Below are 13,316 nucleotides of genomic sequence, written 5' to 3'. Positions count from 1 at the left end.
ACACTTTTCCCCCACTTTAAGTCATTACAGTGGGGGTGTGGCCTATAATCAGGGTTTAGTGCAGGGATGTGCAATTCGTATTGCCAGGCATTCGTATTGCAAAGCTGCAGGGGACCTGGATCCTCCTCTCTGGCAGCTGGTGGGCGTCTGCGCGATGAAGACAACCCTCGCTGCTGCTGGCTCTTCCGCTGGGGCTTCTATGGCGGAGCGCCGGTGTGACATGACATGAACTACCGACCAGTAGCAGCGGAGGCTGTCTGAGCGCGTATCAGGGCGTGTAATTATGAATTAAGGGGGACCTTAAAATGGCTTTTGGTTTTCTGTTTGTGTATAAACTGTGCTGACTATGGTGCATAATAGATACCAAAAATGTTAAAATACATGTGTTACTGTTCATTTGATAAAATACTTCTTTACCATTTACCATTGTGTATTTTTTCCCTAAAAATATTTTTTTCTTTACAAAAGCACCAAACTTTAAGGGTGCGGCCTATAATGGAGCCAATACGGTATATATAAATATATAAATTTTCAGATGTGTGATTTCTTTTTCTCCAGGTAGATTCCATTAATGTTTGCTACAAGAATTTAGATTGTAAATAAACTTTATATTTCTGTTCAAATTCATTAGGTCTGATGGCTAATATTCTGGAGGCCTCATCAAATGTGACCTGCTTGGAAGTGGCCGAGTGCAAAAGAGTTCTATTCTGTGGGCTCAGCTCAGGCACAGTTTTAGCATTTCCTTTGGACCAAACACAAGATGTGGCTTGCATCCCCCCACCTGATCACAATTTGCCTGTGCTTTGTCTATCATTGAGCAAATGCGAGAGCAAAATGGCTGTGGCTTACCAAAGCTTTGTACATTTATACGATGTTACAAGAGGGGACCCTATACCAACTTTGGAAGGTCCCATAGGCTCAGTCCATGTAATGGATTCCATTTCTGTGTGCCAGGTGGCAGCCCTAGGAGATGGAAGACTTTTTTATGGTACATCACAGGGGGAACTTTACCTTTTAAACAGCGAAAAAGAAGAGGGCCTGTCCTTGGGGTCACACAGAAGTAAAATCACATGCTTGGAAATAAGTAACAAGGAAATGTATGCACTTAGTGGCTCTGAGGATGCAATCCAGCGTCTTTGGAATCTGCAGACCGGTGACTGGGAGCATGAGATGTGTTACAAGGTAAACTCTGCTAATTTTGCATAGAGCACAGGTAGATCTCTTTGCACATACACACACTAGTTCAAATATGTATTGATGTTTTGTCAATACAACACTGCTGCTGTGTTTCCCATAAAAGCCTTGGTAAGCACACACCAAATTCACTTAAAGTGCATGAATTATCTTTAACAAGTAATACATTGTTTCGAGTTTGTCTTGCCTAAACATTCAATCTCTTTCTTTACCATGCTTTGTTAGTTGCCCCATTACACTGTGTAGTAACTAAACAAAAATGTAGCAAACCTTCCTTAAGCCAATGTAGGACATACACCACACAGAGTTAGTTTTCATAATAACCTGTACCCCAATTATTCTCCACCGGTGTTTCTAAAAGGATTATTTTTTCCATGGCTGCCAACATGGCAACAGCTGTAGTCTGGTAGCTGATGGTGCTGCCATCAGAGCCGGCCTTAGGCGTTGTGGCGCCCTGTGCGGACTACTCCTCTGGCGCCCCCCCTCTCTGCCCCTTCAAACTACCCACCCTCTCTGCCCCTTCAAACTACCCCCCCTCTCTGCCCCTTCAAACTACCCCTCCCCTCTACCCCTTCAAACTACCTCTCCCCTCTGCCCCTTCAAACTACCCCCCCGCCCATTCAAACTACCCCCCTCTGCCCATTCAAACTACCCCCCTCTGCCCATTCAAACTACACCCCCCCTCTGCCCCTTCAAACTACACCCCCCTCCCACTGTCCCTTCAAACTACACCCCCCCTCTGCCCCTTCAAACTACACCCCCCCTGCCCCTTCAAACTACACCCCCCCTCTGCCCCTTCAAACTACACCCCCCCTCTGCCCCTTCAAACTACACCCCCCCTCTGCCCCTTCAAACTACACCCCCCCTCTGCCCCTTCAAACTACACCCCCCCTCTGCCCCTTCAAACTACACCCCCCTCTGCCCCTTCAAACTACACCCCACCCTCTGCCCCTTCAAACTATACCCCCCCTCTGCCCCTTCAAACTACACCCCCCCTGCCCCTTCAAACTACACCCCCCCTCTGCCCCTTCAAACTACACCCCCCCTGCCCCTTCAAACTACACCCCCCCCTCTGCCCCTTCAAAGTACACCCCCCCTCTTCAAACTACACCCCCCCCACTTACCTTGTTGCCGGAGTCCTGCGGTGAGAGCGAGAGGCATCCGTCTTCTCGCTCTGCCGGCATTTCATGTTGAGCGCCGGAATAGTCCGGCGCTCAACATGAGATGCCGGCACTGCGATGGAGTCACGGAGAGTAAGGGGCGCCCTGCGGTTGCTGAGAACTTCACGAGCAACCGCTCGGCGCCCCTGACCGGGACTTAGATTAAAGCATCGTTTTTGTTTTTTTTTAAACTTTATTTAACATGAATGATGTTAAATAAAGTTTAAAAAAAACAAAACGATGCTTTAATCTAAGTCCCGGTCAGGCGCCCCTGCAACCATGGCGCCCTGTGCAGTCGCACAGGTCGCACACCCCTAAGGCCGGCCCTGGCTGCCATAGCCCTGTTCTGGTGGCAGTAGGAGACCTTTTCTATGCAGTAGGAGCCTTCTTCTGGGGGCTGAATAGGATACTCATGCTTTATTCCAGAAGTCTAAATAGCCCTAGAATGAGAAAAAACTCATTCTACACTTGACATACATGGCTGGTGTTACACTGTTATTTTCATTAACCCCTTTGTTGTGATGAACTTAATGCTATCAGTTGACGCCGGATGACGTACTATTACTTCCTGTCATTTTGAGCATTGGCAGGGCAAAATCCACAGCCTTGTCTCCCCTTTGCTAGCTGGGACCAAACTGTTCTATGAACATTGTGCACTTTGCTGACATTGAGATAACATCATGACACACAAGGATCACAAGGATTTCTACTGTTTCAAGAGATCCTTGATCTGAAAAAAAGCCCATATGGGATCTCTAATTATGGTACACTGCTCTCCTCTACTATACTATAAAATGAAATAAGCACTCTGGACTGCTCTGTAATAGTGGTAAGGGTATGGAGGGCCAGTACATGTCCATTTTCATATTTTTACAGAATTATGATTCTCTTCCACCTACAGGGCTTCTTTTTTCATGGTATTGACTGTGCCTGCTTCTCACCAGATGACCGATATATTTATACAGGGTCAAAGGACAGAGCCATAAAAGTATGGGATGTTTCAAATGGTAAGATGATATTTCCTTTATCCATATAATGTCAGTTGAGCAATCATGACACAGCTTTCATTAATAAAAATGCCTCATGGTTATATTGCAATTTATGTGGTGTTAAGTGCAGGTTGCAATTTTTATTAAGATTATCTTTTATTTATTATGTGCCAACAAATTATGCAGCGCAGTAATTGGGGCAGTTACTACATACATAACAAGTATACATTAATACAGGGGTGTCCAAGTTTTTTCTGCAGTGGGCCACTTCATCAGAATTGTATACGTGCGAGGGCCGCACTCATTTTTCACTGTGAGAAAATATAGCCTTTAATCTTATACAGATTAAAATAAAGTAAATAACACAAAACCTTTACTTTTCCTCTCACTGATTTCTGGGCCTAGAAAGTTTTCTGACCACAAATTCAGGATTCTGGATAAGTAAAAATGAAATAGTTCTATTTATCCTAGGGATGCACCAAAATGAAAGTTCTGGACCAAAAAAAAAAACAAAATACCACACTTTTAATAAAAGTAAGTTACACACCAAAACTGTACAAAAAATGTACATATATATATATTATGATTGTTAACAGCAATCTCAGGCATACCCAGATTCCAGCATGTACTGGTTGGCTGGGCTTGATAGGAGTGTGATTGCTTTCAACAATCATATATAAATTAATATTTTTATTGTATTTTTTCGTCCAATTTTGGTGTGTTAACCACACTTTTATTAAAAGTAAGTAACACACCACAATTGGACAAAAAACAATATGACTTGGCATGATAGGAGTGTGATTGCTAACAGCAATCACACTCCTATCATACCCAGGCAACCAGTAAATGCTGGAACCTAAGCATTATGGGACTGTGATTGCTTTTAGCAATCACACTCCTATCATGCCAAGTCAGCCAGTACATGCTGAAACCTGGCTAGCTGCCCTCCTTGTGTATTGATGCTGCCAGCAGTATGGGGTCTGCACATCACTTACAGCCACCCTGTACCATGCCTCCCCACTTACACATCCATGCTATCACACACACTCATTCATTTATATACTCATTCATCCACAGATTCATTCCCTCAATCACACATACTCATTCAAACATCCTCCCTCACCCCTTAACTGCACTGCAGCTCTCTCGATGCCGCTCACAGACTTCAGTAGGGGCCGCGGCCTCCCTTTGCGTTCTTTTGTACTGCACTTCTCTTCTACTGCACAGAGGAAGCAGGAATCGAGCAGAGTCCTGTGATGTCACGTACATTCACGTGACTCTGCTGGGTTCCACCCAGGGCCAGCCCTACAATGGAGCAGAGTGGGGCAATTGCTCCAGGCGGCACTTTTGAAGCCCCAAGCCTTTTTTTTTTTTAAATTAAGCGGAGGAGAGAGAGGGCCGCCGAGTGGTTTTCGCTTACAGGGAGACTCGCCGCAAGGACTGCTGAAAGGTAAGTACAAAGGGGTGGGGATAGGGTAGATAATAGGGAGGGAGGGAGAGGAAGGGTAGATAATGGGGGGGCGGCAGAGGAAGGGTAGATAATAGGGGGGCGGCACTTTAAACTTCGCCCCAGGCACCATTATGCCCTGGTTCCACTTCCTCTGTGCAGTACAAAAGACACTCCCACAGGTAAGCAGCAGGGCCCTTGTGATCCCGGTTGCCCTGGCTGCCGATCTCACGCGGGCCGCACCTCGAGGGACGCCCCTGCATTAATACATACAAATACATGCAGAGTTGAGAATCCTGCCCGTAAGCTTGCCATATAGCCTTGTTTTACTCAAAGTTCCTGGCAGGAATGGTGGCTTTTGAGGGTCCAATCGTGAGCTTACATTGTAAAGGAATAATTTTGGTCACTGAAACAAAAGGAGGGGTGAAAAGAGGGAGTAGAAGCTCTCTTGTAGCAGTAATTAGGGCTTAGTGGTTTCAGGATGCAAAAGAGGATGCATAAAAAAAAAACTGATGGGTGGGCAGATGGGTTAGAGCTTGGCTTGAGATGGTAGTAAGCAGGCTGTTTGCTATGAACTCTAACTCTTATACTGTGTGTGCTTTAGGTTCCCTCCTGGCCGTACAGTATGTCTATGCAACTGTTACCCGTATTATTCCTACCATTGATGGGTTTATTGGTACCACAAGGCTTGGGTATGTCATCCGGGAACGGTTCCAATGCCCACGCGGTATCAACCCTAAATATAACCCTCTGCAGAACATCAAAGCATCATGTACGGTGAATTCCATGAAATCCAGGGATACCCAGCATAAAGTTGCAATGACTTCAAAGATAAAAAAGTCACGGTGGAGATGTGGGGATCAAACAAAAAGATCACAAATATGTCACATTGTATAACCATGATAATCAGTGGCTTCATTACTAAATACCATTCTTGTCAAATAAATTGTTTATAAAAAGATATGTCTTTGTTTCCTTTAAATATTTTAATATGGCCCAGTTAAACAAAAATATATGTGTCAACTATGGACGCACACAGGATTTTTTCAGGGGAGGGGGGGCATGAGCAAAATATCTTCCTCATGTTTCCCCTGTCCCACCCCAATACCCTCTTTCCTATTGCCTACCTTTGTTGGCTTAGAAGAGAGGTTTTCATGGTGAGATGCACATTTTAGTCATCCATTAATAGGAAAAATGATATGACTACGGTATTAGTAGCTAACAGACTTGCATCTACCTGTGCAGCATGGGAACTTTTGTTTACAATGGTTGGTATGGTAAGGATTAGCCACAACTACCCCAGTCTACAATTCATATGGTGTTCAGCCAGTAATGGCTGACTGTATATCATTGGAGCTGAAATCAACACAAAAAATTTAATATGTGAGCCACCATAAGCCCAGTCGGTAACTACAATTCTCATGAAGGCCAGCTAACAATATGGCTACTGAGTATTATTGTAAATGCAGTCAACATAAGTTAGTGTTTGTACTGCAGACTTAGTGTAGCCCTCCAAAGCCCAATCAACACTTACTAGGTAGTATGCACATAATAATCAACTGGCAATATTGCTTGCTCAGCATCATCGGAGTTGCAGTTAAGAAGAGTTAAGGGACCCCTATGAGTCGGGTCAGTGTCCAGAAGTATGTTTTCACCAATGACAGCCCCTTTTCCTCTGTAGGTTGAGCCCCAGAATACTCCATGGCCACCAGGACTTTGCTGTGCCCGCCCAGAACACTTCACCAAAACCAGTAGCGTGATAGAAGGTACACAGACTGACTACACAGGAGTAAATGGATACAACAACAGAGACAATGAGAAGCAAACAACAGGAGCCAAGCCAGACTCAGAGGCAAGAACAAATCACAGGTCGGGGAGTCAAATCCAAGGCGAGGTACCAAAGGGAGACCTGAGACAGAGTCAAAACAAAGCCGAGGTCGAGGCAGGCAGTGGTCAAACAGGGTCCAAAAACATCAAGAAGACACCAAAACAAAGATAATGCCCTGGTAAAAGCAACATGGGAACGAGTAACAGGTTTATAAGTATATAACATTTTCCAGAAGTGCGTCTCGTGTGACAAGGAGCCGTTGATTAGGATGGGAACCGTGAAAGTCCCTAACCAAGTCGGGGGCATGGACATTATGGGCTGATACCATTAACGATCCTCTGGTCTACTAAATATTGGAGTTGGTACCTTTCAATAAAGACAATGAAATGAATTAGGAATATGCATATATTTAGGAAGAATGAATTGGAACGAAGAGGGGTAAATCTGAGATGTACAGTTGTGCTCAAAAGTTTGCATACCATTGGAGAATTGGTAATATATGTACCATTGTTATAAAAAAAACCAAAACATGAGTTATCAGGCAAAACACATTTCTTCCTGGTGAGTAGACTGACTGTGGGAGTGTCACTCTGAAGCTGGTGAGTGGGGTCTTGACTGACAGCCCTATAAAACCCCAGCTCACACTTCATTCAGGACTAAGATATTGAGCTACTAAGTTGGTTCTGTTCTGCTTAGTCCCCAGTTCCTTGTGTTATTCCCTGCAAATGTTGGTCTCCTCACTCCAAATTGCAGTGTGCCAGAAGCTGTGAGGCGTGTCAAGGTGTTGTCGGTGTCAGGGTCCGCATGTCAGAGCACGCCGCAGCGACTCACCGGAGTTTTGCAGTGGTGCGTCGCTTGATGTAGGGTTGGTGTTTTTTGAGTATTGTGTAGTTTTGTGAGGAAGTGACGTAGACGTGGAGTTCTGCAGTGGTGCTCCGCTGGACGTAGAGTTAGTATCGTTGGTTGCCATGGCGTTTTGCAGTGTTTGAGTAAAATAAATAAATAAAAAAATAAATAAATAAATAAAACAAACTAAAAAAACAGGTCTCTGAGGAGTCATAGAGTAGACCTGTAGTGGTTGTGCCGCTCGATGCAGAGTCCTTCTGGGCATAGAAATATGGTGGTAGCTACGAAAGCACGTGTGGTGAGTAGCATGTTATTTGATACAGCGCGTTGGTGTGTATAGGAGTCTGCGAGTATCCGAGAAAAAGCAAGTCCCTGAGGTATTGTAAAGTAGATCAGGAATACATGCGTCACATGGTGCAATAGTGGTGTCTTGGAGAGCTCTCACATGTGTAAAAAGGAACAGGTCGCTGAGGAATCATTATCATAGCAGAGTCGTGTAGGAAGAATTGTGCCGCATCATGAAACATATCAAAGAAAAGAGCAATCAGTGTCTCCAGGCCAGAAAGGAGCAGGGCATTGAGGAGCTGAGGTCTGAAAGTATGGCATACAGAGAAAAAAAAAAGGATCTTCTTCCATTAGTCCCAGCCGTTACATAGGGTGTAAGTCAGCTACATGAGGTCATAATGCAGCGGACTGGAAAACGCAGTACATATCATTTCTGGAACCATTCTTTCCGCAAGCGGGTGTTAGAAGACCGCAGCAGGGGCTGTGTAGGTGAAGGGAGACCCCACTCCGAAAGTGCTGTTGTGCCTTCTTCCAGTGATGTAATCACCCTAAGGATGCCTTTCCGGTGAACTAGTAATTTGGTGGGGAATCCCCACCTATAGTGTTACGTTTGCATAGGTGTGGAAACCAGGATGCAGGATACAAATGGATCAGTCTCTTAATGGTCAGATAATCCAGGTCAGGAGCAGAGAAGTTAACGTGGTCAGGAATCAAGCCAAGGTCGGTACCAGGTAGCAGGCAGAGAATGGTCAAGCAAGCCGGGTCAGGAGCTGAGAGGTTAACGGGGTCAGGAATCAAGCCAAGGTCGGTAACAGGCAGCGGGCAGAGAATGGTCAAACAATCCGGGTCAGGAGCTGAGAGGGTAACGCGGTCAGGAATCAAGCCAAGGTCGGTAACAGGCAGCAGGCAGAGAATGGTCAAACAATCCGGGTCAGGAGCTGAGAGGTTAACGTGGTCAGGAATCAAGCCAAGGTCGGTAACAGGCAGCAGGCAGAGAATGGTCAAACAATCCGTGTCAGGAGCAGAGAGGTTAACGCGGTCAGGAATCAAGCCAAGGTCGGTAACAGGAATCAACATGAATAAACAGATATGCGCCAGGTAAGTACTACAGCTAGTTGTAAAAACAACTGAGCACTGAACCGGCATCAGTGCTCTGGTTTTAAACCTGCCACCCTTCCAGATCCCGCCCCCAACCCTGATGACGTTCAATGGACGTTGCTTCTCCTCCATAGGGGTAAGAGATCGGCAGGGGGGCGTGTCCTGTGACACCGTGGGTGTCCATCACTGTGCGGCGGTTCATTCTTGTGAACCGCCGCGTATGAGGACACTGTGTGGCTGGATCGTCCCGTGAGGGGTAAGTACCGAGTACCCGCCACTCGGGGGTACTCGGGAGATGCACTCTGCACCGGAGCGCGACGCCACGAGCACCCGGGCGACGCGTCCCGGACAGGGCTGTGACGCTGCGGGTACTTGGGCGACGCACTCCGCACGGGAGAGCGACGCGGTGAGTCCCCCCGGACCGTACTCCGGCCGGGATCATGACATATAGTTGATATTGTTTTGCCTCAAGATAGCCGTAATGGGTTGAAACAGCCGTCTCTGGGCCAGTGTATACGCAGAGAGATCTGTAAAAATAGATAAGCCTGTAAAGGCCTCAGGAATATCTGTATTGGTGCGTGCTGCTTGTATGATTTTTTCTTTAGCTTGAAAGAAGTGAATCCTTGTAATAACATCCCTTGACACAGATGAGGGAAGGTGTGCAGGTTTAGGCAGGCGGTGGACACGATCTAAAATGACATCCATATCAGACAGATCAGGGACCAAGGCCTTAAAGTACCCAGCTAGGAATTCAGGGAGTTGTTGTGGCATTACAGATTCTGCTATGCCCCTGATTCGGATGTTATTACGTCTGCTACGGTCTTCCATGCTAGCCAATTTAGTTTTGAGTGTTGCATTATCTTCTTCAAGTAAATTAACCCGATCAACCAAATCATTATGAGCATTGCTGAATTCTTCCATTTTATTTTCTAAATGGGAGGTTCTTTCTCCCAGTGCTTGAATATCAATTTTGATTTATTGAGCAAGTTCCCTCAAATCTCCTTGTAAGGAGCTGCGTAGGTCTAGCAACATAGTTTTCAGGGTTTTTTCAGAAAGACTTACTTCAGAGTCCTCTGCAGGAGCGTCAGAAGTTGGTGATGCTTCACCAGAGCTGGGCCTCTCCCGTGTGTCCTCCGCCATTTTGCGGCGCGGGGTGAAGAAGTTTCCCTGCCTGTCCTGCCGAACGAGCCGTTAAGCAGCTCTGGAAGCCATTTTCCGGTGCTGCATATCGGACCCGCCGAGGGAAGACGTTCACCTCGCGAGATTCAGGTGGGTTGTCGCCGCGTTTATGCCGCTCGTGGTCTCGCTGGGAGCGGAGCTCAGTTAGTGTGCGGCCATCTCTGAGCTCCGCAAAGCCACGCCCCCCACTTTTCAGTTTTTAAAAGACAAATTCATCTCTGCTCCTATCCTCCAACTACCTAATCCCCGCAACCCTTTTACCCTCAAAGTTGACACTTCCGACACCGCCGTAGGTGCAGTTCTATCGCAAAGGCAGGAGACTGACGGACAACTGCACCCCGTGGCTTATTTCTCTCGGACCCTTTCTCTTGAGGAGAGGAATTATTGTGTGGGAGAAAGAGAGTTGCTGGCCATTAAGCTGGCCTTAGAAGAATGGAGGCACCTTATGAAGGGCACATTACACCCTGTCACGGTCTTTTCCGACCATAAGAACCTAGAATACTTACGCTCGGCTAAACGCCTTCAACCTCGCCTGGCCAGATGGGCACTGTTCTTCACCCGATTTCAGCTCACATCACGTATCGCCCAGACTCCCGCAACACTAAGGCTGATTCCCTGTCACGTATGTTCGATGGGTCACCCGTACCCCCTCCGGATCAAGATACCGTCTTGGCTCCCACACACTTCCTTGCTTTAACTCATTCCATTTGGGAGTCCGTTCGGAGACACTCCACATATGCAGACTCCTCCAAGATCCCAGGATCACAGGAACGACATGGACTTTATTATCACCAAGACCGTGTATACGTACCTCCTGAGGCCCGTCTCAAAATCCTTCAAGTCCATCATGATACTCCTGTTGCAGGTCACGGGGGTCTTCATCAGACTCTCGACTTAATACGACGATCCTTCTGGTGGCCCACTCTGAAAAACAACGTGACTAGGTAAGTTTTTTCATGCACCACTTGTGCCCGTTCTAAGGAGGCGCCTCAACGTCCAGCAGGTCTTCTACAACCCCTTCCAGCCACGGCTAGACCATGGACGGACATCTCCCTGGATTTCGTCACGGATCTACCAACCTCTGATCACTTTACTACCCTATTGGTAGTTGTGGACAGGTTTACCAAGATGGCACACTTTATCCCGCACAATCATTTTCCATCTGCCACAGAGACTGCCACCCTATTAATCCGGAACATTTTTCGTCTACACGGATTACCTGAAGCAATTGTGTCTGACAGAGGGTCTCAGTTCGTTCTGTGAGCAGCTCCATGTACATTGTTTTCTGTCATCTGCATACCATCCTCAAAGCAACGGCCAGACAGAACGCACGAACCAAACAATAGAACAATACCTCAGGTGTTATGCTACATACTTACAAGATGACTGGAGTTCCTACTTGCCCCTTGCGGAGTTTGCCTACAATAACCACCTACATCGTTCCATCAAGATGTCACCTTTTTTCGCAAACTATGGATACCATCCCACTATGTTACCCGGTGCACCAATTCACAGTACCGTACCTTCTGTCACTGACCACGTCACTCAACTTTCCAAGACCTTCCGGTTACTCCGTACTACCCTACTCAATGCTCAACGTTACTACAAAGCGTTTGCAGACCGACATAGAAAAGAAGCCCCTACCTATCAGCCTGGAGAGAAGGTCTGGCTCTCCACTAGAAACTACTAAACTAGGCCCTAAACATATATATAGCTGTGGAACTGCAATTACCGAGCTCCATGTCAGTACACCCAGTGTTTCATGTATCACTAGTTAAGCCCTGGAACGACAATCCATTTCCTGGCCGGCATCCTACTCCTCCACCTCCAGTTTTGATCGATGACACTCCTGAATACGAAGTAGAAGAGACTCTGGACTCCCGTTACCATCGCAACCGATTGCAGTATCTGATACGCTGGAAGGGTTATGCTAGAGGGCGGAGGCCTCTCGTCGGGAGGGGGATCTGTCAGGGTCCGCATGTCACAGCACACCGCAGCTACTCAACAGAGTACCCGCTACACAGCGCTGCTTACCCGCTACCCACGGGTACGGGACCCATCGCCGCGGCATCAGTCTCCTCCTTCCTCCCAGTGGCCGATACTAAGGGCGCACGCACGCCCTCTAACAAAACTTTATTGTTCCCACACAGGGAATGCAGAGTGCAAGCTCGGATGACGTCCCGCCCCAAGAGGCTGGGCGTACCAGAGCGGCAAGTTTAAAACCGAGCACTCAGTTATTGTGCTTACCTTACGTATCGCCTGAGTGCTCCTGATTATTCCTTTTACTGTGTACCAGACCCGGCTTGCCTTGACTCCTCTATATCTATCTGATCCTCCGTGTACCAGACCCGGCTTGCCTTGACTCCTCTATATTACCTGACCCTCCGTGTACCAGACCTGGCTTGCCTCTACTCCTCCTTGTGTTCCTCCTTGGCCTTGGAGACTAAACGGCTCCTGCATCTGTGTACCGACTTTTGGCTTTCTCCTTTGACTATGTTTTTGGGACTGATCACCTAAGTACCATGCCTGGTTTCTCCTGCATACTGGTCTCCGCTCCTTTCCTGACGCTACAGACTATACCTGATAGTCGGGCATATTGTAACCAGGATTTTTTTGTGGCATTGGAGCAGTAAAGGCTTCTTTCTGGCAACTCGACCATGTGCTCCTTGAAACATCCACACTCTTTTTCCAGAGCATCCTGTATTTCTCCTGAGGTTACCTATGGATTTTTCTTTGTACCCCAAACAATTCTTCTGCCAGTTGTGGCTGAAATCTTTCTCGGTCTACCTGACCTTGGCTTGGTATCAAGAGATCCCAGAATTTCCCACTTCTTAATAAGTGATTGAACAGTACTTACTGGCATTTTCAAGGCTTTGGATATCTTTTTATATCCTTTCCCATCTTTATTAAGTTCCATCAGCTGTTTAACAGTAGCAATGGGATAAATTACAGGGGATATACATTCACTGGCCACTTTATTTGGTACACCTTGCTTTGACCTCATTTTGCCTTCATAACTTCCTCATTCGTTGTGGCATACTTTGTACAAGGTGCTGGAAACATTCCTCAGAGATTTTGGTCCATATGGACATGATGACATCACACAGTTGCTGCAGATTTGTCGTCTGCACATCCATGATGCGAATCTCCTGTTCCACCATATCCCAAAAGTGCTCTATTGGTTTGAGATCTGGTGACTGTGGAGGCTACTGGAGTACAGTGAACTCATTGTCATGTTCAATAATCCAGTTTGAGATGATGTGAGCTTTGGTGCATTGTCCTGCTGGAAG

At 46.7% G+C, this 13,316-nt stretch overlaps 1 protein-coding gene across 1 annotated transcript in view; it reads left to right on the top strand.

Annotated features, from left to right (window-relative positions):
• Positions 1-7,482, top strand: part of NWD1 (NACHT and WD repeat domain containing 1) — a 33,973-nt gene extending 26,491 nt beyond the window's left edge. Inside the window, exons 18-20 of the mRNA XM_089490556.1 lie at positions 632-1,182; positions 6,472-6,642; positions 7,372-7,482. Of these exons, the coding sequence (XP_089346682.1) occupies positions 632-1,182; positions 6,472-6,642; positions 7,372-7,482 (833 nt within the window). The remainder of the gene's footprint in view (positions 1-631; positions 1,183-6,471; positions 6,643-7,371) is intronic.
• The last annotated feature ends 5,834 nt before the right edge of the window (positions 7,483-13,316 follow it).

The sequence above is a fragment of the Sceloporus occidentalis genome, unplaced genomic scaffold (assembly GCF_023333645.1).
Source record: "Sceloporus occidentalis isolate IW3139 unplaced genomic scaffold, rSceOcc1.0.p SCAF_45, whole genome shotgun sequence".
Taxonomy (NCBI): Eukaryota; Metazoa; Chordata; class Lepidosauria; order Squamata; family Phrynosomatidae; genus Sceloporus; species Sceloporus occidentalis.
Note: the sequence above shows the minus strand (reverse complement) of the source record. Positions and strands in the feature narration are given on the sequence as shown.